We start from the raw sequence: 24,672 nt of genomic DNA on the forward strand, positions 1-24,672 counted from the left end.
ACTTAATCTTCGGATCCGGGAGTGTCCGTTTCTTTAGTAATCAGTACAATCAATGTTAAATCATCTTTTTTTTTCTTCCTTTTGCATAGTTTAAACAACGAAAATAGCAAATCTCATCAGTTGTGAAACTGGTGTATCAGGAAGTTATGCCAAGCCTCTATATATTAAACAGTCTTCATCTGTTGCCATACTACTGTTGAATATTTTGAAAATATTCACATTTTGACAACATTCAGATTAAAGTTTATTCTTGTGTCGTCTTCATGTTGGTGACAACATCATCTTCACAGGCGGAATCACAATGTGTGTATACAATGGAAAATGTATTAGACAGAATAGCAAGACTAGGATCGAAGCTTGAAACTATAGAGAAAAGACTGGAGAAAATTGAATCTCGGCAAAACGCAATTGAACGGTATTATTTTAATTTCATTTTTCGGTATTGTATGGGTTGCACTTACTAAATAGATTGTAATAAACGAATATGTTTTAATAAAACTAAATATTTTAAATTTTGAATAACATTAAAAGCTTTTCAAGATCATGAGACTAATTTAACAGACTTAAAAATTGAGATAGCATTGCCTGTGAAAAAAAATTAATAAAGTCAATCAAATCAAGATACTAATATTGAACTGATTTGCTTCATTCCGAATCATGATATCCATGTTTTCGATTTATGTATACATCTACTTGCTATTGTTTTAGGGGAATCTTATCCCTATCATAATATGAGAAAAATGGTCGAAAATGTATATAGTTACATAGTCTTATTGTAGGATAAGAAAAATAATTTTTATTAAAAATTTTGCAGACAATATTGATACATTGAGGACACCAAAGGTTGCTTTTCGAATCCAGTTGAGTAAGAACCTTGGTACTGTTACCACAAGCACAGTAATAAAATTCGACCAAGTTGACCTTAACCTAGGAAACGCATATAATGATGGTTACTTCACGGCCCCTTACAAAGGGACATACATATTTTCAATGGTTCTCGGGAATCGAAGCGGAAAACCAGGCAATTTCTTTATAAGAAAGAATGTCGTGGAATAGAATATGCTATCGCAGGGCACACATCTGGATGGAATATTGGTGGCGTGTCGACAGTTGCCTTCTTGGATGTAGGTGATCGTGTATGGGTTACTGGACAAGGTCACGTGTCAGGGGCTAATGCTGATCGATATCACACTGGCTTTTCTGGCATGCTTGTCAACTCCTACTAAATGAAGTTCTACGCAAATTATTTTAAGAAATAAAAAAGGAACATTCCGAAATTACACTAAGTAGTACATCTTAAATATTTTATCAAGATTTCATTGTTAATCGTGTATGGTGCTTGAACCAGTTCGTATAGACATGCAATATATTGCAAAAAAAAATAATAATAAACCAAATTAGTAAATAAAATTTAGACTTTGTATTGTATGTTACATTGTTTCGTTGTTGCTGTTGTTTTATACAAGATACGCATACATATATAGCATTTCCTGATATATTACATAAATATATGTATGTTTAGCATTTCCTGTGACACTCTATATATTATATCAGCTTGACTTTTATAGATTGTCAATGATGTTTTATCGAAATTTTAATATGGCAATTTTATACTAATTCAGGTTGACTGCTCCTAAAATGACTTGAAAGAGTAAAAACACAATTTGAAGGGCTGATGACTTAAAAACCCCATTTTTTTCATCAATTTGTTTCAATCATAGTTCTCTTTAATCATGCAAATAAAGTCAATTTTAACTGAGGTCGCTTTCTATTGTATTATTTAGAAGCTCTCTTCCTAGATAATGATCTAAGAGAGACAAACTATGCCAAACGTAAATGATAAGTTCAGTAAAAGTTATTCCCGTTGTCATGTAACATATAGTCAATGAAAAAGTAATTGCGTGACGATTGTTGCATTTGTGGCACTTTTACTTTTCCGCCATTTCTTTCACATAATATATTAATCGTTAAGTTTCTTAAGATAATATATTCATATTAATGGTCTCGTGAGTGTATAGTTTCGTCATAATCAGCGGTATCTATCATTTCGTCTGGTGTATCATCTTTCGGTTCCGGTCTTTCTCGTTGTTTGCCCTTGGCAATTGTTTTCATACGAGTTCCTGAGTTCCGTCCAGCGTTATATTTCTTTTTGGAGAATTTACAATTTTCTTATGGATGAATTTGGGAATTAATAAATAGTAACAAGTTTAAAATGAATTCAACAAGCTTTTAATACAAATTTTACCAAGATTTCAAAAAAAATAAATTGCTGTTCATGGCTTTTAATTTTTTGGATATATAATTTACATCCAATACAAGTGCCTATTTATTCTCCTTTTACTCATTTTAATACAGGTTGTCAAACAAAACTATCATAAATACCATTTTTGTTGTCAAACATTTCATCTCTGAAATACTATTTCTAAAGTAATTAAGTTATTTTATTAGAGATATGTCAATATATTTAGTCATGTTTCAACATTCATTTGCATTGTATGGCTTTGACAGTTCTTCTAACGTAATCATTGAAAAAGCCTAAGCAATATGAAAACGTCATAATTTATACTATAGCACGGGAATCGAACACTCTGTAAACATTTTTATCCATTAAAGCCATTAGCGTTTATTACTTAGGGAATATCCTGTACTCAACTACAAGCATGATTATCGACTACACATAACTGTATTTTCTAAGACCTTATTTACATGTGGCATTCACATACTAAATCGGTTTCCATTTTTTCTAACAAAAGCAACATTTCATTGCACTATATTTTGAAATAAATTGACTTATGAACGCCATTGTTTTTGATGTCATCACTTTCTTGTGAACGAAACTTGTTATTTACAGAGTATACACAAATTCTTTAAAATGTGACATATGTTTTTCGTTATGATTTAATTATTGTTATTTTCATTATTTAATTATTTATTTCCATGATAACGAATCCGCGATGGTGGAAGGTCGAAAATAGGATGACTTAAAGTCAGTAGTACGATCGTGAAAAGTCGAAATAACAAATCAACGGAACCACGATGGTAAAAGGTGGAAAATACGATGGTGAAAACACAAAATAATGTCGAGTTTTATCATCGTGGTTTCGTTATTCCGACTATATATGTTTGTAGTGACAAGAGTTTTCAATAATTTTTATGAAGGATTCGTGAATGCTATTCAACATAAAGAATAACAGACGCTTTTTCAGTAAACCATATTCAGTTAGTCAGATTTGAAGGATTTTATTTTGCTTAGTTTTTTTAAGAAATTCTGAAATTATGTCTGGCAATGCATTCAATTCAAGTGATACAGACTAACAAAGTCATATTTTATAATATTTCACTCTTTGTTACTTTTGTTTGTGGCAAAATATCATGTGTCGTTGAGTTATATTGTGCTGGAATTTGTGATCAATATTATTTGCAAAATGTTTTGACATCAGTCTGGCTTACATCAAATATGGTCCTTTTACGATACATTGATTCGTATTCAATAGGCATTTTGTCTATAACATCAATATATTGTGAATGAAATAGTTCTGATAAAACTTACCGTGGATGCATGATTTATACCAAAACTAATTTAAATATTTGTTCACGGGAAATATCATTTTCCCAGGACATATAAAAAGGTTATTCCAATTAGTTTAAGCGCTTATGACTTATCTCTCTGACCTTTATAATCAATAACATTTTTAACATTTTATTTTGTCCAATTATGTATAATTTATGTCATTTACATAGTCTGTGTTTTTCGTATGACGACATTTAATGTTGCATTACATGCTCATTAGTTCAGGGTCTGAGTTTAATCGAAAATAGTCCCTTCAAATATATTATATTATTGTAATAATCATATTTAACTTCAAAAAAGCTTGAAGGTGTGTCCGATGTTAGAGTTTTTAGGAAGTTCAGAAAAGTGCTCAGACATTTCCATATGGAATATAATTTTAATTAATCTGTTTTGGAAACATTGCAACAGATAAAAAAAGGAAACAGTTTCTGCGAAAATCACTGATAAAACACGAACAAATGCATTGAATGCATTAAAATATTTTTTTACGTTTGTACATGTATTGAATATAAATATGGAACGGTGGGTGTATCATTAGTCTTATAGCTAAACAACTGTACAGACAGTGCCGTTTCTCAAAATCACTTAGCCAATTTCTTCTCATTTCTACTACATTTTCATTAAGAACTTGTTTGCCAAATTTTGGTCAAAATAGTCAAAATATCTGTCACTCTTACTTTTATTGCCATCATGCAAACTTTCACGACATAGAATATATTTATTGTAATTTGTTGCCTTCGGTTTGAACAAATCTCAAGCATTGAGCTTAGAAAAGATGACTTTTTAATTTGTTAGATAATCGTATCTGTTATTATTAATAGCTTTGCCGAGCTGACCTATGTAATTGAGAGTTTATGGAATAGATTAGCAGAGTTGTTTGCCAAAAATCACGTTATCATAAGCATTCATGAATTTATATTATGGTAAGAATAAATATGCATATGTGACATTAAGAAATTTTCAGTTATAAGTTCATCCATAGACTTACTGCAACAAACACTATGCTTTTCAAATATAATCTATGCAATTCAAATTTGTGTGATTTTTGCTGCAGTAGTTTAGAAACACTTCATCATCTATTTTGGGAATGTAATATTGTGCAAAATTTATGGTCAAACTTGCATTCCTTTCTCTTATCCATTAATCTTCATTTTTCATACAGTAAAGAAACAGTGTTTTTTGGAGAGCTTACAACCAATATAAATAGTAATGTAGTAAATTATATCTTAATTCAAATGAAATATTACATTTTAAAAATGAAATATCAAGGAAGAAAGCCAACTTTTGATATTTTTAAAAACTTTTTGCTGTTAAGGATACAGATTGAAGAAGCAATTGCACTGTCAAATGATAAAATTGAATCGTGCAAACAAAAATGGAGTAAATTATCTAACACTTTAACAAACAATACTGATGACTAAAACAATAATATTTTGTAAATTAAACCATAAAACGTAAAAAATTAAATGAAACTGATTCACTTGTCTTTTTTCCCCTGTCTTGTGTGTGTGTGTGTGTGTGTGTATGTATGTGTGTGTGTGCGTGTGCGTGTGCGTGTGTTTCGTGTAAGAATGATAGTTTTTTAAGTAGATTTATTCTTTTTCTTTCTGAATTTTTTGAAAGTTTTGTTTTTACTTTTTTTTCTGTGTGGAGTTTCTATGTAAATGTGAATGATTGTGTTTATATGTTTTTGAAAAATAAAATAAATGAAAAAAAAGAAGAATAAATATGCATGTAAAGCGTTTTTAAGATTAATCTATTGATTAATAGAAGATATGTATAATTTGAAAGATAAACGCAAAACCTTATAAGATACCATTAAATATGTATCTGATTAAATCAAAGGTCAGTGTGATTTGTTTAAATTGTTTACACCCATGCCACTATCTTTTATAATTAATCTAAATTAAGAAATAAACAGAAATTTGATTTTTTTTCTCCGCAAAAAGTTTTTATAGCTTGTTGATTAATCGACAAAAATGCTTGTACATTGCTTTTGTAAATATTGTCTGTAAAGACAAAAAAGCACAACATTAAATGCGTTCCAGAATAAAAAAAAAGGAAATTCCAGATATCCTGTTTCCGGGGGTCGACCTAAAGGAACTTTTTCAGCAACAAATTTACATGCAGAAAGAGATAGTAGAGAGAGATAGAGAGTGTGTTGGCTGACATAGGGGAATAATTCCCCTATCTTTTAAACATTAGACGAAACGCATTCAACCTGTCCGTTTTGCGGATAATATTCCTCTATCTTTATGTATGGGTTCATTTTCTAAGGATAATGTTGGTAATCGTTGTTCGGAGATACATGATGAATATACATAGAAGGATATGTCTTTTACTTCATTGTTCGCAAACGGGCTAATACTGTTTAATAAAATGAATATACAAAATACATTTTTCTCTACATTTCTTATGCGTTTGTATGATCTTTGCTTATAGTTGTTATTTATGTAGAAAACAATGTTTTCATGATATATGATTTACCCCCGTCTTAACCCATTACCCGATATACACGCCTTTTGACGCCTTCTTCACCCCCCACCCTTTTGTTGTCTCAAATGGTGAAAAAATGCCTCTTTAGGACCCCAACACTTGTTTTTGTTTGAGAAATGTTGTTTAAAAAAGTGACCACTTTTTTAGGCGCGGCCCCCAACCAAAAGATACATCAGGGGTTGCCAGAAGGGGGATGTGCCCCCTTCTGTTTGGGGGGTTTGAAGGGGCAGGAGCCCCCATCATCGCCAAGAAAATTTTGGACTTGTGAGAGGCTAAAAATGACCCCAGATCGATCATAAGGTAACGTGTAACCAACGCTGACAAGCATTTGACTCTATCTCAATCCATTGAGAAGTTGCAGCACTTTGAAATCAATTTTGATGGGAAAAAGTTTATAGTTTTACAGTTTTATAGCAATTTGAACTTGTAACGGGAGACTTTTCAATGAAAACAGCCATTTTTCACCAAATGCTCATGAAGTAATGGGTTAATAAAGATGATATGCTTAATGACAAAATGGAGGGGGATAAAATAACACAAACATTTGTTTTTGTGACAATTCGTTAGTTTATTTAACATAATTATTCCATCATACTTCATATTGTTTTAATGATTATATGAAGTAAATGAACAACAAAAAGGAAATAAAAATATTTTATTAAAAGTCTATTTATAACTGATACTAATACATAAGCTAGTATTACCTTTTTTCAATTTTATTTACAATAACACTCAGTTTGTATAGTTTACAAAAAAAACATAATTATCATTGCGAACACACTATCTGTTTATACAAATTAATCCATTTACCGACAATGTAATCATTATTTATTTACATTTACTTCACAGTTCATATATATATATATAATAAACCCACAAATATTTTCTAATGACTTTTAAGATGTATGTTTTTTTCTTCATGAAATATAAACAATGACACATTTAGAAGGAAAAAAACTAGGGGTAACATTTCTTGAACAAACAAACCAGTCATATTATAAGATAAAATATAAAATAAAAGTTTGTAATATATTACCACAAAGGTTATCGCGGTAGTTCTAACCACTTTACAAAAAAAAAAATTCAAAAATAGATACCTGAGGAAAAACATTTTATGAGGAAATATCTTTAAATGTAATAACATAATATTAATAACCAGTTTCAAGATATTTAATGAAATATTTGGAATACTTCAGCTTTAATTCAATTAAAGATTGAATGTTACGATGTAATGTATATTTTCAGTGTTTTCTGCTTATTGATATACAATACATTGCTGAAACTATCCTAACAAATATAGCTTTTATAGAAAGTTTGTGCAATAAAGAGCAAATAAGAGAAGCGAATGACGTCAGAAAAATTAAGCTTAATATCCCAACATTGTTTCCAAGCTACCTACACAAAACATGCCTCAAAACTTTCATTACATTTGCATACTAGCTTTAATATGAGATTTAGCTTTTAATAACAACTCATGTGTTGTTATATTTCTGGTACTTTTGGACCAATTATTCAATGATGATTAAAGTTGAATATCTAATTGTTTGTATATTGCTTAACACGACTGCAAAATTGTTGTGTCATATTTAGCTGTTTAGCACGAACAGACCTGATCGTCCGTTCCTACAATGTAGACCATAATCATCGGTACGTTTATCTTGCGATAAATTAAATAAAAACTGTTATATTTTAATTATTTGCATGTTCAAATCTTACTAAATTATAATGCATATTTAAAACTGAATGTAGCCAAATTGATTTTCTTTAAGTTACCGAGTACACTCTGAAAATCTTAAATACACTTATCTTACACTTATCTTACACTTATCTTTTAACGTGAACTAACCAATGCATCATTTTAGGAATTTTTAATGACAGAATAGTGTCTAGTGCAGACTATGATCAGAAAGAAAGGATGGTCTTGGTCTGCATTTTTTCCATGGGTAGATTCATATACCGCTAGCAGAAAAAGGAAAGATAAAAAGGAAAATGGTAGTGCTTTAAAGTGCTTAAAATTTGCATTGTCCCTGTAAAGGTTATGTTGGCTTTTGTAAAGCATATGTTGACCTATGTAAAGCATAGATTAGCTGATGTGGAATCATGTTGACTTATGTAAAACATAGATTGGCTTAGCGGTAAATGTTGAAGATTGAATACCACCTGAGCCTGTGTTAGGAGCCGTGAGAGATGTTGTACTTCTACATTATACATCATGAACATAAAAATCAAAGGAATATGCAAGTCATATATAATATTATTGTTTTCATCACTTCCACCCTTTTTCCAGATTTTTTTATTAATTGCAATTAAAATTAATAAAATTGATCTTTGTTATAACTTTATGAATGTTATGAATGTTGGTATACTCTACAATACATACATCTTCCAATTGCTGAGAGTATCATTTCTTACCTTAAATAAATTGCTTACTATACTAATTCAAAGAATGATTTCATTTACGAGTGAGAATCTATCTAGGAAATATTTTGCCTTCAGCAAATGTATAATTATACGTATTGTATGCAAATCTGTTCTAGTAACAGTTGAATAATCCACAGTAAATCATACTAGTATTATTCAGATAGAACACAAGTTGTATTGAAATTATAAGCGAATCGAACTAAATTAATGTTATTGTTGCGTTCATACACTAGTTATAACGGATATTGAACTCTGTGTTACAGTTTTGAATTTATAGGTCATTTGGAAACATTGTTGCTACAGGCGTTATTACAATATGAAAAATGAGATCTACAAGGAAGGGCGGTGTTCAATGAACGCTGCGATAAACGTCTGAACATATGTTCTTTACAACTGTTTATATTAAAATATCAATGTTTTTTATTGAACTAAGAGATAATGTTTTCTTAATATTATAAGAATTTAAATGGTTTTATAAGTTGAATATAGATATTTAAAGAAAATAAGTATAACAAAATTTAACTAAAATAGAAAATGGCTTTTATGAAGTAGACAAGCTTTAATTTTCATTTATTCGCAGACTTGACATATGCTCGTTATCTAAGGTTAAAATAAGTCTATTATTTTTTGTAGGACGCATTCCTTGAATATTCTCCTGCATTTATTTGAATAATAGTTCAGAATAAACTAGGCAAACAAATCACATAAACGTGCTTACCTTAGTATTGTCGAGTGCTCTTCTAAAAAGATCGAGATGAATTATGTTATTAGTAGAAAGGTGTTTATTTAGTTTGAAATATGTTTTACAAAATGTTTGTTCATTTCTTTGTTTATTTTTCTGGTTTTAACGCCGATTTTAACACATTTTTGGTCATATATCGACGGTCAATCAACCCACCTAACAGGTGTTCCTGGACAACTAACTAATCATTACCAGTTTCACCACAAGAGACAAACCATTAATCTCACATGATTTCTAAATGGTGACAGACAAATGACCATTAGACTCGATGTCCGAGATCAATTAACGTTACACTCATGGTTCGAACCAGCGACGCCTGGTTTACTATTTCTCGGCATGATACATTAGAAGTATTGAACAGTTGTGAGTGTTATTTCTGATTCTGAGCTTTTAGTTCTTTTTATAACTCTGTCAACGGCAACTAAACTAACCCATGCTTGCAGTGCAGACCAAGATCCGTCGGCACGGACAAAATCATGTTCTGCACTGTTCACTATTCAGTCAGTATTCATTTTAAAGTTTCTTTTCAGTCAGTATCTATTTTAAATTTTCCTAAATAATATGAATGCTTCCTTAAAAATATGAATGCTTTTTTCCCCGATTAACAAATGGATACGTTCATAAACGATTTTAAGCACGGTAAGAGGTAAATATTATTTTTCTTCGTTCATTGAATGCCGCCCTCCTTTGTTATATTGTAACCAAAACGAAACCATTGTTTATCTCTGATACTTAATCTTCGGATCCGGGGGTTGTCGGTTTCTTTAGTAATCAGTACAATCAATGTTGAATCATCTTTTTTTCTTCCTTTTGCCTACATTGTATTTTAAACAATGAGAAGAGCATAAATCATCACTTGTGAAACTGGTGTATCAGGAAGTTATAGAGGAAGGGTGTAGAGGAAGCCTCTATATATTAAACAGTCTTCATCTATGTTCATACTACTGTTTAATATTTTGATAGTATTTAGATTTTGACAACATGCAGATTGAAATTGTGACAACAGCATGTTCACAAGCGGAATCACAATGTGTGTATACGATGGAAAATGTGATAGACAAAATGGCAAGATTAGGATTGAAGCTTGAAACTATAGAGAAAAGACTGGAGAAAATTGAATCTCGGCAAGACGCATTGAGCACGGGTACTTATTTTATTTCATTTTCTTGGTTTACGGGTGCACTTCTAATGAAGTTGTAATACGAATGTGTTAAATTAACAACAAATACTTTAACTTTGATATACCTTTAGCAAGAGCATTCAGATCAGTGAGACGTTTAATATACAGATTATTGAGATAGCATGCGCTGCTGAATCTTTTCTAAAAGAATACAAACGTCAATCTAATCACGACACTAATATTGACCTGATTTGCTTCCTTTCGAATCATGATATCCATGTTTTCGATTTATGTACACATCTACTTGCTATTGTTTTGGAGGAACCTTATCCTTACCATAATATGAGAGAAATGGCCGGAAATGTATATTCATAGTCTTATTGTAGGACAAGAAAAATAACTTTTATTCAACATTTTTCAGACATTCTTGATGCATTGAGAACACCAAAGGTTGTTTTTCGAATCCAGCTGAGCAAGAACCTTGGTACTGTTACCACAGGCACAGTAATAAAATTCGACCAAGTTGACCTTAACCTAGGAAACGCATATAATGACGGCTTCTTCACGGCCCCTTATAAAGGGACATACATATTTTCAATGGTTCTCGGGAATCCAAGCGGAAAACCAGGAACTTTCTTTATGAGAAAGAATGGTGTTAGAATAGAATATGCTATAGCAGGGCATACAACTGGATGGAATATTGGTGGCGTTTCGACAGTTGCCTTCTTGGATGTAGGTGACCGTGTATGGGTTACTGGAGAAGGTCATGTATCAGGGGCTTATGCTGATTCGAGATATCACACTGGCTTTTCTGGCATGCTTGTAAACTCCTACTAAATGAATTTCTACGCAAATTATTATAAGAAATAAAAAAGGAACATTCCGAAATTACACTTAGTAGTACATCTAAAATAATTTATCAAGATTTCTTTGTTAATCGTATGCGGTGCTTGAACCAGTTAGTATACACATGCCTAACATTGCAAAAAAAGAATTATAATAAACCATATTAGTAAGTACAATTTAGACTTTGTATTGGATGTAACATTGTTTCGTTGTTGCTGTTGTTTTATAAAAGATACGCATACATATATAGCATTTCCTGATACATGTATACATATACGTGCGTAAAGCATTTCCCGTGGATATAAATACATGTATGTATAGCATTTCCTGTTACACTGTATATGTTGTATCAGCTTGACTTTAATAGACTGTCATTGATGTTTTATCGGAGATTTTAATATGGCAATTTTATTCAAATTCAGGTTGACTGCTCTTAAAATAACATGAAAGAGTAAAAACTCAATTTCAAGGGCTGATGACTTAAAAACCCATTTTTTTCATTAATTTGTTTTAATCATAGTTCTCTTTAATCATGCAAAATAAAGTCGATTTTAACTGAGGTCGCTTTCTGAAGCTCTATTCCTAGATAATGATCAAAGAGAGACAAACTTTACCAAACGTAAATGATAAGTTCAGTAAAAGTTACTTCCCGTTGTCATTTAACATAAAGTCAATGAAAAAGTAAATACGTGACGATTGTTGCATGTGTGGCACTTTTACTTCCGTCATTTATTTTACAGAAAATATTAACCGTTAAGTTTCTTAAGATAATATCTTCATATTTATGGTCTCGTGAGTGTATAGTTTCGTCATAATCAGCGGTATCTATCATGTCGTCTGGATATATCTTCCTCCGGTTCCGGTCTTCTCGTCGTTGTCTTGAATTGTTTTCACGAGTTCCTGAGTTCGTCCAGGATCCTACAAATAAAAGAATAAGGTGTAATGTAATGCTAACTAGTAACATGTAAAAAAATGATTAACAAAATATAGATCCCAGCCAAGCAAAATGATTTGTGTTCATTTGTGATGATGCTATCAGACGAAATTTACAACAGTTTATTAGAAGTATTTTAATTCGAATTATGTTGGAAGCTATAAGCTTATTGATACACTGGAATCCGTTCCTGGAAGCAACCTGTTCTAAGCAATGCATGTTAAATTTCTTGCACAAGGCAACGACGGCTTCTCCATAACGGGGTTTGAACACACGAGGCCATCAATCCGTAGATTACTCCGGCGCGATAATCACTCCTTTACTTTGCAACAACATTTAGGAACCTCCTCTCTGTAAATATTGTTGTCTCAAGTGGTTATTTCTTTTTGAAGATAATTTCTTATGGATGAATGGATAATAAATATACAAGTAAATGATTCACATGTTTTAAACTAATTTACAAGATTTGAAAAATAAAGTTGTCATGGCTATTTATGATATAAATTAATCAATACGTGCCTATTTATCTTTCACTCTTTTTATACAGTTTTAAACAACTATCATAAATACCATTTTTGTTGTCAAACATTTCATCGCTGAATACTATTCTAAAGTATTTAAGTTATTTTATAAGAGATATGTCAATATATTTAGTCATGTTTCAACATTGATTTGCATTGTATGGCTTTGACAGTTCTTCTAACTTAATCATTGAAAAAGCCTAAGCAATATGAAAACGTCATAATTTATACTATAGCACGGGAATCGGTAAACCTTTTTATCCATTAAAAGCAATAAACGTTTATTGCTAAGGGAATATCCTGTACTCAACTACAAGCATGATTATCGACTACGCAGAACTTTATTTTCTAAGACCTTAATTACATGTGGCATTCACATACTAAATCGGTTACCATTTTTTCTAACAAAAGCAACATTTCACTGCACTATATTTTAAAATTAATCGACTTAAAACGCAATTGTTTTTGATGTCTTCACTTACTCCTGGATAAAACTTGTTATTTACAGAGTATACACAGCAAACTCTTTAAAATGTGAAGTGTGTTTTTCGTTATGATTTGATTATTGTTACATGTATTTTCATTATTTGATTATTTATTTCCATGGTAAAATCTCTTGGAAAATTTGTATGGTAGATCTTTTAGTAATTATCTAAAACACATTGTCATTGATACCAGTCATTCACGATACCTTGAAACAACAAAACACAAATAACAAAGACGAAAAGTCGAAATAACGAATCCGCGATAGTGGAAGGTCGGAAATATAATGACTAAAAATAGGTAGTACGATCGTGAAAAGTCGAAATAACAAAACAACGAAACCACATTGGTAAATGGTGGAAAATACGATTGTGAAAACACAAAATAATATCGAGTTTTCATCATATTCCGACAATGTGTGTTTGTAGTGACAAGATTTTTCAATAATTTTCATGAAGGATTCCTGAATGGAAAAACAGACGATTTTTCAGTAAAATAAATTCAATTAGTAAGAGTTGAAGGATTTTATTTTGTTAAAGAAGTTCTGAAATTCTGTCTGGCAATGCATTTAATGCATGTGATGCAGACTAACAAAGTCGTATTTTATAATATATTTTGTTTGTGACAAATTATCGTGTGTCGTTGAGTTATATTGTGCTGGAATTTGTGATCAATATTATTATAATTTGCAATATGTTTTGACAGCAGCCTGGTTTACATTAAATATGGTCATTTAACGATGCACTGATTCGGATTCAGTGGGCATTTTGTCTACAACCTCAAGATAGTGTGAATGAAATAGTTCTGATTATACTTACCGTGGATGCATGATTTGTACAAAAACTAATTTAAAGATTTGTTCACGGGAAATATCATTTTCCCAGGACATAAAAAAGGTTATTCCAATTAGTTTTAGCGCTTATGACTTATCTCTCTGACCTTTATAAACGATAACAATTTTAACATTTTATTTTGTCCAATTATGTATAATTAATGCTATTTACATATTTTGTGTTCTTCGTATGACGACATTTAATGTTGCATTACATGCTAATTAGTTTAGGGTCTGAGTTAAATCGGAAATAGTCCCTTCAAATGTATTATATTATTGTAATAATCATATTTAAATTCAAAATAGCTTGAAGGTGTGTCCGATGTTAGAGTTATGGGATGGCGTCGATCTGGTATCCTTAGGGATGATTTGATCCCAACATGCTCAGAAATTTCCAGATGGAATATAATTTTAATTAATCTGTTTTGGAAACATTGCAACAGATACAAAATGTAAACAGTCTCTGAGAAAATCACTGATAAAACACGAAAAAATACATTGAATGCATTAAAATATAATTTTACGCTAAACTTTGTACATTATTGAATATAAATATGGAATGGTGTGTGTATCCATTCGTCTTAAAGCTAAACAACTGTACAGACAATACAGTTTCTCGAAATCGCTTAGCCAATTTCTTCTCATTTCTTCAAAACTTTAATTAAGAACTCGTTTGCTAAGGTTTGGTTAAAATGGTCAATTAATTCCCAGTTAATTAGATTCGCTAGAGCTTGTAGCAACGTAAAGGATTTCAACGAGCGGAACATTTTTATTACCAGCAAGCTTCTAAAACAGGGCTACCGCTATCATAAATTACGGAAATATTTTACTAAATTTTACAATCGTAACTTTGATTTAATTTCCAAATTCAATAGTGATTTAAAAACTCTTCTGCGACAAGGGATTAGCCAGCCTGGTTTTTATGGCGATGTGATTTACAAACTTCGTAAGATTTTGGGTCATGGTAATTTTTCTGCTGTTTTTACTAAAATCATTAAACGTTTTATTAAAAGAGGTTATGACCCTACTATTTTAAGACATACTGCATGTTTAGTGTTCAACCCTTTTACAGTTGGACACTACGCTTTCCTCTTTTGATTGCATCTGACGGACCAAGTGGGAGACTCTATGATGGATAGTTCGTAAAGCCCTTTGGGACTGAATTGTCTTAATGTTCGTCTTCTGCCTTGCTTCGTCGGGCCCTTGTAGGTGATTTTCTTGTTGCTCTGTCTTCCTTTAGGACATTGAGTACTTTTGTTATGGTCATTGGGTTTACTTTTATATGTTTCTACATGATCATTTTAGTGTTTTACTTATTTAACCTTTTGTAACCATGACAACTGTTAGAATTTCACTTGGCGGGGATTCATTTTATTTACACTGTCTCGTTTATAGGAACATGGTGGGGCTAAGAGCGAGGTTTGGTGCACCATTAACCGGTTTAAACTCCCCAGCAGTCATTATTATGCTGCTGACCGTTCCAAGGCGGCGCCCCACTGTGTTCCTCAGATGTATGTCTTATGTTGTTTCATACTGTTTTGGTGACACTTTTGCTTGTGTCCCTTGTTGTTTTCTCGTCTACGGTAAGTATCTTCCCCATTGCCTCTAGTTTTTTTTCTTTGATTACTCCCCACCCCCCCCCCCCCCCCGGTCTGTTGTCCCCTTCCCCTTTGTGGGCCTATTTTTATTTTCTTTAAATTCCTAATCAGTTACAAATTAATTATCATTTAATGATTAACCTGTCCGTGCTCTGTCCTTGCCCTGTCCTGTTTTTGTTTGGGGTCCCCCTGGGCTCCTTGCCATTGGTTCTTGTTGCTGGGTCATGTGGGGGTTGCGTTCATTGAACGCCGCCTTTCCTTGTTGATCTTGTTTATCATATTTTACGTTCATTGCCATCATGCATACTTTCACAACATAGAATATATTTATTGTAAATTGTTGCCATCGGTTTGAACAAATCTTAAGCATTGAGCTTAGAAAAGATGATTTTTTAATTTGTTAGATAATCGTATCTGTTTTTATGAATAGCTTTGGCGAACTGACCTATGTAATTTAGAGTTTAGAATTAGCAGTGATGTTCGCCAAGAATCACATTATCTTAAGCAATCATGTATGTATCTTATTGTAAGAATAAATATGCATGCAAAGCATTTTTAAGATTAATCTATTGATTAATAGGAGATACGTATAGTATGAAAGATATACTAAACAACTTATAAGATACCGTTAAATATGTATCTGATTAAATCATAGGCAGGGTGATTTGTTTGAATTCTTTACAGCCATGCTACTATCTTTTTCAATTAATTTAAACTCGAAAATAAACAGAAATTAGATTTATTTTCTCCGCAAAAAGAGTTTTTATAGCTTGTTGATTAATCGGCAATAAATAATTGTACATTGTTTTTGTAAATACTGTCGGTTAAGACCAAAAATCACAACATTAAATGCGTTCCAGAATAAAAAAAGGAAATTCCATATCCTTTTTCCGGGGGTCGACCTAAAGGAACTTTTTCAGCAACAAATTCACATGCAGATAAAGACACAGAGAGAGTGTGTGTTGGCTGACATAGCGGAATAATTCCACCATCTTTTAAACCTCAAACCCGGTTCGTTTTGCGGATGATATTCCTCTATCTTTTTGTATGGGTTTATTTTCTAAGGATAATGTTGATGAATATACATAGAAAAAATATGTCTCTTACTTCATTGTTCGCAAACAGGCTAATACTGTTTTATAAAAGGAATATACAAGATACTTTTTTCTTTAGATTTCTTATGCGTTTGCATGATCTTTGCTTATAGTTGTTATTTATGTAGTAAACAATGTTTTCATTATATATGATTTAACCCCGTCTTAAAAAGATGATATGCTCAATGACAAAATGGAGGGGGGTGAAATAACACAAACATTTGTTTTTGTGACAATTTGTTAGTTTATTTAACATTATTATTCCATCATACTTCATATTGCTTTAATTATAATATGTAGTAAATGAACAAAAATAGGAAATAAAAATATTTCATTAAAAGTCTATTCATAACTGATACTAATACAAAAGCTAGTACTAACTTTTTTCAATTTTATTTACAATTACACTCAGTTTGTATAATTCACAAAAAAAACTTAATTATTATTGCGATCACACTATCTGTTTATACAAAATCATTTACCGACAATGTAGTCATTATATATTTACATTAATTATCACCTTTATTAGAAAATCAAGCGCAAAAATGTTATATTTATACTGATAAATGAAATGATAATATTATCAACAACAACAATACCAATAATAATGAAAATAATAATAAAAGTTTGTAATATATTACTACAAAGGTTATCGCAGTAGTTCTAACCGCTTTACAAAAAAAAGAAATTTCAAGAATAGATACCTGAGGAAAAATATTTTATGATTAAATTTATTTAAATATAATAGAATGATAACCAGTTTCATGTTTAATGAACTATTTGAAATACTTAAGCTTTAATGCAATTAAAGATTGAATCTTACGATGTAATATCTATTTTCAGTGTTTTCTGCTTATTGATATACATATACAATACTTTGCTGAAATTATCCTAACAAATATAACTTTTATAGAAAGTTTGCGCACTAAAGAGCAAATAAGAGAAGCGAATGACGTCAGAAATTTAATTAAGCTTAAATCTAAACATTGTTTCCAAACTACCTAAACAAAACATGCCTCAGAAATTTCATTACATTTGCTTACTAGCTTTAAACTGAGATTTAGCTTTTGATAACAACTCATGTGTTGCTATATTTCTGGTATTTTTTGGACCAATTACTAGTATTCAATTATGATTAAAGTTGAATATCTAATTGTTTGTATATAGCTTAACACGACTTCAATATTGGTGTGTCATATTTAGCTTTTCTAAAAATATTGTTTAGCACGAACAGACTTGATCGTTCGTTCCTACAATGAATCTTGAGGTAAATTAAATAAAAACTGGTATATTTGAATTATTTGCATGTTTAAATCTTCTTTAATTATAATGCATGTTTAAAACTGAATGTAGCCAAACTGATTTTCTTGAAGTTACCGAGTACACTCTGAGCATCTTTAATACACTTGTTTATCTTTTAACATAAACAAACCCATGCATCATGTTTGGAGTAACTAATGACAGAATAGTGTCTAGTGCAGACTATGATCAGAAAGAAAGGATGGTCATGGTCTGCATTTGTCCCATGGGTAGATTCATATGCCGCCAGCAGATAAAGGAAAAGATAAAAAGGAAGATGGTAGTGCTCTAAAATGCCAAAATCACTGCTAAAAATTAACATTGTCCCTGTAAAGGTTATGTTGGCTTTTGTAAAGCAAAGGTTGACTTATGTAAAGCATCAGCTGACTTTTGTAAAGTATATATTACTTTATATATAAAACATGGGTTTGCTTATGTAAAGCTTGCACCGGTTTTTTATTGATCAAATACATGTATATAAACATTGTATGTACAGTATTGGTATATAAACATACAACTATAAATGTATTCAAAGTAGAAAACAGAACGTATCATAAAAGAAAAATAATACAATTTTACATACTACACTCATTCATCTGCACAATTTCACTGTAGTCTGCGCTTTTAATATTGTTATTGATCATTTCTATTCATCTTTTTAGTCATTTACTTATCTCTAAAGACATTTTAAGCGGCGTTAAAATATAATTGTTTGTTGTGTAGTTTTTTTAGGACTAAAAGTTTAAGTCTGCATATATGTAGAGAATAATAATGATAGTTGCAATAATAATAATAGTAATTATAATAATAATGAGAAGAAGAAGAAGAAGAAGAAGAAGAAAAATATTGTGTTAATCTGCATTAAGGAAAATTAGATAAGAATTCCATGCGGAAATAAAGGTTTCAACATTGTTATTTATCATTGCAGTCTCTTTTTCAACGTTGTAACAATATGTTATATATTTTAGCTCCTACAACTGAGGGAATACTCTTTTGCAATATACATCTTTAAGTAAATTATGACAAGCAATTGTCATAGTATTGCAGGCAATCCGTAAGTCCCATACCGGTTAGAACCCAAGCAACATTATGATGGGCCATTGGCCCTTCAAATATACTATTTTAAGTAAATTTGTTGGAGAAAATCTTGTCATATTATTATGATGTGGGAGTTTGAAGTAAATCCTAAAATGAATGAAGAAATTGGGAGTAAAAAAATAACAATTTCTCGAAAAAGTTCAAGGGGGGGGGGGTCATAATTCTGAAAATAATATTGCTAGTATTGAACCTTCTCACATATGTTGAGTGATCATAAGAAACATACATATGGAGTTTGGAGCAGATACATTAAGAAATAATGAAGTTATTAAAAACAATATTTTTTTTCATTAAAATTCTAATTTCAAGGGAGGTAATTATAATATTTTTTGTGCTAGAGTTGAAAACCTTGTCACATATGATGTGGTTGATGACACACTAATATTTAAAGTTTGAAGTAAATACCTTAAGAAATAAAGAAGTTATAGTGAAAAAGCGTAAAAGTCGGAATCAGAAATCTTGAAATTCAGTGTATTTGTTGACATAGCGACCAGAATTTTCAACATAGGAAGTAAAAAATGTGCATAATCTCCAGACTGCCATCTACCCAGATTTCAAGTTTCATAGAAATATTTTCAGTACTTTTTACGTTATCACTAGATCCAGTTTAGGTGTTAAATTTGCCATATTTTCAGTCTATTTGTTGTCATAGCAACCAGAATTTTCAACATAGGAGGAAAAGACTGATTAGATGTTTAGCTTTTGATAAAGGACTTTCATATGTAAAGCCAAAAATCATTTTGTCTGCAGATAATGATGGAAAAATATTCTTTTTTGTTTTGAAATAGATATCAATGATGTCCTTTACAAAACTACATTGCCAAAACAAATGTTCGATAGTTTCTTTTTTATATTTTACAAAAGGTACAAAGAGGATTATCATTATATTTAATTTTATGTAAATAATAGTTGGTGTCAATTATTCTATGAAGAATCCCAATTTGAAACCACTGTATCCTAGAATCATTTTAAATGGCATTTCGTAAATTTCTTTCATTTACTTTCGTCAAAATGAAGAGCAAACTTTTGCATCCATTTTGCTTTAACTGTTGGTTGTGTGTTATTAGTATTCAATAAATTGTAAGTCCGTTTTGATCCTTCATTGTTTATATTATGTTTTTTAAATAAGGAACCAATTTTGGTCCTCACGCTTTTTTTTACGTCATTCATACTAAAATCAAATTTTGTCATCATTTCATTTATCTTTTTTTTCTAATTCAATGAAAGATTAAAAAGTTTGCATTAAAGTTACATACCTCCAGATGACTAAAAATATTTCAAGAAAATTAAACTTGGAAAAACCATACTAAAACTTTGAGAAAAGTGATCAAATTAAAGATTCAAGTGATAATTTATATCTTATGTTCAATTAATGACTGTATTTTGTCGTATTTATCACCGTATTTCTACTGCGTTACTAACGCAGTAGGGGCTATTTATGCATATTTTGACCTCTTTTTGGTAAATTACGTGGATTTTAATTGCCGATTGTAATGTTTCAAGTACTGTCTTTGTTCATTTTACAATATTTTACCTTTAAATACATTTTCAAAATTTTCATGAAAATTAGGATGAATCTGGAGGCGTGCTGCTTTAAGCCTGAATATGTTTTTAAAATCTAAAAATGAAAGAAAAGCACCGTAAGAATCAAACATATCTCCGATATAATATACACCGGCTTTAAACCATGAATTAAGAAATATACTTTTATTGCCAATTAGTAATTTATTGTTATAAAACAATGGTAGTTCTGCGAAGGATTCTTTATTTATAGGATATCTATCTATATATGTAGAAAAAAACATTAACAGCGTCTTTCCAAAAAACGTTTGAAGTGCTTTTTGCAATTATCTATTTAATGTTTTCCACAGTGAAATAATTTTTGCACATCAAATTCATTTGTAATAATGTTTTTCCAACAGGCATCGCTAGTCATTCTTTTGAAACAGCTTATCTTTAATGCCATTATCAAAGCATTTAAATTCAACATTTTTAAACCTCCCTCTGATAGTCCTTGACCATAACAGTATTTTTCATTTTAACATTTCCTTGCCATAAAATAATAAAACATATAATTAAGTTTATTTATCATGTCCTGAGTTGGTGACGGTAGGGCTATAAAAAGATGGTTCACAATTGAAATTAAAAGCGCTTTTGTTAAGCACGTGTTGGCTTATGTAAAGGTTGGACCGGTTTTGTTGAGCACATGTTGGGTTATGTAAAGCATAGGTTGGGTTATGTCAAGCATAGGCCGGCTTTTGTAAAGCATAAGTCAGTTTTTGTAAAGCATAGATCGGCTTATGTAAAGCATAGGTCGACTTTTGTTAAGCATAAGTTGGCTTATGAAAAGCAAAGGTTGACTTAAGGAAAGCATAGATCAGCTTATGTTAAATCATGTTGACTTAATATGTAAAACATAAATTGGCTTAGCGGTAAATGTTGGTGATTGAATACCAGTATATGCTCGTCCATATGGTCTCACCGGTGGCGAGGGTAAACAAACGCAAACACACACATTTAATAAATGTTGATAAAATATTAAACTTCTTGGTACAATCTACAATACATACATCTTCCAATTGCTGAGAGTGTCATTTCTAACCTAAAATAAATTGCTTATTATGCTAATTCACAGAATGATTTCATTTTGCGAGTGAGAACTCAACAATTAAAACAACTAATTACAACCAATAAACCCTGATCAATTAATATCACCAAAATTAAATTCAACCAACTTCAACAAATCAACAAAACTCCCCTCAAAACAACAATTCTCTTCTTAACAAAAAATAAACGCTTCACACTATCAGTTGATGTAAAATCCCTCCCAAAACTCGCATATTTTCTGTTTTAACGATTTTGACATTTACATGTATAGCTGTAGGATAACATTAACTCATTGCAAAAACATATCTACAGTGAAAATGTACGATTATTCTGACAACTACTGTTTAATAGTTTGATAGTATTTGCATTTTGACAACATGCAGATTAAAATTTATTCTTGTGTCGTCTTGATGTTGGTGACAACAACATCTTCTCAATCGGAATCACAATGTGTGTATTCGATGGAAAATGTATTAGACAGAATAGCAAGACTAGGATTGAAGCTTGAAACTACAGAGAAAAGACTGGAGAAAATTGAATCTCGGCAAGACGCATGGAACACGGGTACTTATTTTATTTAATTTTCTTTGTTAACGGTGCACTTCTTATGAAGTAGTAACAAGAAAATGTTTAAATAACAACTAATACTTTAACTTTGACATACATTTAGCAAGAGCGTTTAGATCAGTGAGACGTTTAAATAATGGCTTATACGGATTATTAAGAGGGATAGCATGCGCTGGTCTGAGTCTCTTGCTGTCAAGACTATGCTAAATCTTTTCTTAAAGAATAAAAGCATCCATCAAATCAAAACACTAATATTGAACTGATTTTCTTCACACCGAATCATGATATCCATGTTTTCGATTTATGTATACATTAACTTGTATTGTTTTGGAGGAACTTTATCCTTAACAAGAGCTGTCACAGGAGACAGCGAAGCTCGACTAATAAAATACTGGACACAGTAAGAAAGAAAAATCAATTACGCTTAATTATGTTTCAAGTAAAAGTAAAAAAATATCATTTGTTAAAATAAATTCCAAGTTCAAGGGGGAATAATTTTGGAAATAGTCATGCTAAAGTTATGAACCTTGTCAAACAACATGTATGTTATGATAAGAAATATATATTTGAAATTTAAAGTAGATACCTTAAAAAGTAAAAAAAGTTAAAATATTTCTTAAAGAAAATCCTAAGTTCAAAGAGAAATAAATCTGAAAATATTGCTTCAAGAGTTATGAACCTTGTCACATAAGATGTAATTGATGATAAGGAATACGTATTTGAAGTTCGAGGTAAATACCTTTAAACTAAAGAAGTTAAAATAAACAATAGCTATCACAGGAGACAGCGAAACTCGACTAATAAAATACTGGACGCAATAAGGAAGACAAAACTATGAAAAAAATCAATTACATGTATGTACAATTATGTATTAAGTTATAGTAAAAAATAACATTGTTAACATAAATTCCAAGATCAAGGGGAATAATTCTGGAAATAGTCACACTTGAGTTATGAACCTTGTCACACAACATGTGTGTAATGATAAAAAATATATATTTGAAGTTTGAGGTAGATTCCTTAAAAAGTAAATAAGTTATAATATTTCTTAAAGAAAATCATAAGTTCAAAGAGAGATAAATCTGTATATTGTTTCGAGAGTTATGAACCTTGTCACATAAAATGTAATTGATGATAAGGAATAAGTATTTGAAGTTTAAGGTAACCTTTTTTTTAAGTTTTAGCCTTTAAAACTAATAAGATTATAGTTAAAAATAACATTGTTCAAGTAAAGTAATCTAAGTTTATGGAGAGATAATTTTTGCAATATTGGTACTAGAGTTATGAACCTTGTCACATAACATGTGGTTAATGATAAGGTACATATATTTGAAGTATGAACTTGATCCCTTGAGAAATAAATAAGTAACAGTAAAAAAAATATTTTTTAAGGAAAATTCTTCTATGTTCAAGGGGAGATAAATCTGAAATTATTGGAGCTAGAGTTATAAAACATGTCACAAAAGATGTGGTTGATGATAAGATACATATATTTAAAGTATGAAGTTGATCCTAGATGAAATAAAGAAGTAACAGTAAAAATAATATTTTTAAGGAAAATTCTAAGTTCAAGGGGAGATTTATCTGAAAATATTGGTGCTAGAGTTATGAACCTTGTCACATAAGATGTGGTTGATGATAATAAACATATGAAGTTTGAAGTTGATACCTTAAGACATGAAAAAGTTATAGTGAAAACTATTTTACTGCACCAAAACTTTAATCTGAAATCTCGACGCGGACGCCGACGCCGGGGCGAATAGGACAGCTCTCCATATACTTCGTATAGTCGAGCTGAAAATCAAAATATGAAAGAAATGGCCGAAAATGTATATTCATAGTCTTATTGTAGGACAAGAAAAATAACTTTTATTCAACATTTTTCAGACAGTCTTGATGCATTGAGAACACCAATGGTTGTTTTTCGAATCCAGCTGAACAAATACCTTGGTAGGGTTACCACAGGCACAGTAATAAAATTCGACCAAGTTGACCTTAATCTAGGAAACGCATATAATGACGGCTACTTCACGGCCCCTTTTAATGGGACATACATATTTTCAATGGTTCTAGGGAATCCAAGCGGAAAACAAGGAGCTTTCTTTATGAGAAAGAATGGTGTTGGAATAGAATATGCTATAGCAGGGCACACAACTGGGTGGAATATTGGTGGCGTGTCGACAGTTGCCTTCTTGGATGTAGGTGATCGTGTATGGGTAACTGGAGAAGGTCACGTGTCAGGGGCTAATGCTGATCGATATCACACTGGTTTTTCTGGCATGCTTGTAAACTCCTACTAAATGAAGTTCTACGCAAATTATTTTAAGAAATAAAAAAGGAACATTCCGAAATTACACTTAGTAGTTCATTTAAAATATTTTATCAAGATTTCTTTGTTAATCGTGTACGCTGCTTGAACCAGTTCGTAAACACATGCCATATA

At 30.9% G+C, this 24,672-nt stretch overlaps 1 protein-coding gene across 4 annotated transcripts; it reads left to right on the plus strand.

Moving 5' to 3' along the window:
• The first annotated feature begins 230 nt into the window (after positions 1-230).
• On the plus strand, positions 231-24,671 carry LOC132730203 (complement C1q-like protein 4). 4 transcript variants are annotated; one of them, XM_060716060.1, is made up of 3 exons: positions 231-352; positions 10,310-10,374; positions 10,772-11,272. In XM_060716060.1, the coding sequence occupies exons 1-3, from the start codon at positions 264-266 to the stop codon at positions 11,185-11,187; spliced, it is 570 nt and encodes a 189-aa protein (XP_060572043.1). In that variant the 5' UTR covers positions 231-263; the 3' UTR covers positions 11,188-11,272. The 4 variants fall into 4 exon arrangements, with proteins under 4 accessions (XP_060572043.1, XP_060572042.1, XP_060572040.1 ...); XM_060716059.1 differs by lacking the exons at positions 231-352; positions 10,772-11,272 and adding an exon at positions 24,117-24,671 and having other exon boundaries at positions 10,077-10,374; XM_060716057.1 differs by lacking the exon at positions 231-352 and having other exon boundaries at positions 10,083-10,374; positions 10,772-11,271.
• The last annotated feature ends 1 nt before the right edge of the window (position 24,672 follows it).

Source organism: Ruditapes philippinarum, unplaced genomic scaffold (assembly GCF_026571515.1).
Source record: "Ruditapes philippinarum isolate M1 unplaced genomic scaffold, ASM2657151v2 ctg406_1_1_1_1, whole genome shotgun sequence".
NCBI classification, from domain to species: domain Eukaryota; kingdom Metazoa; phylum Mollusca; class Bivalvia; order Venerida; family Veneridae; genus Ruditapes; species Ruditapes philippinarum.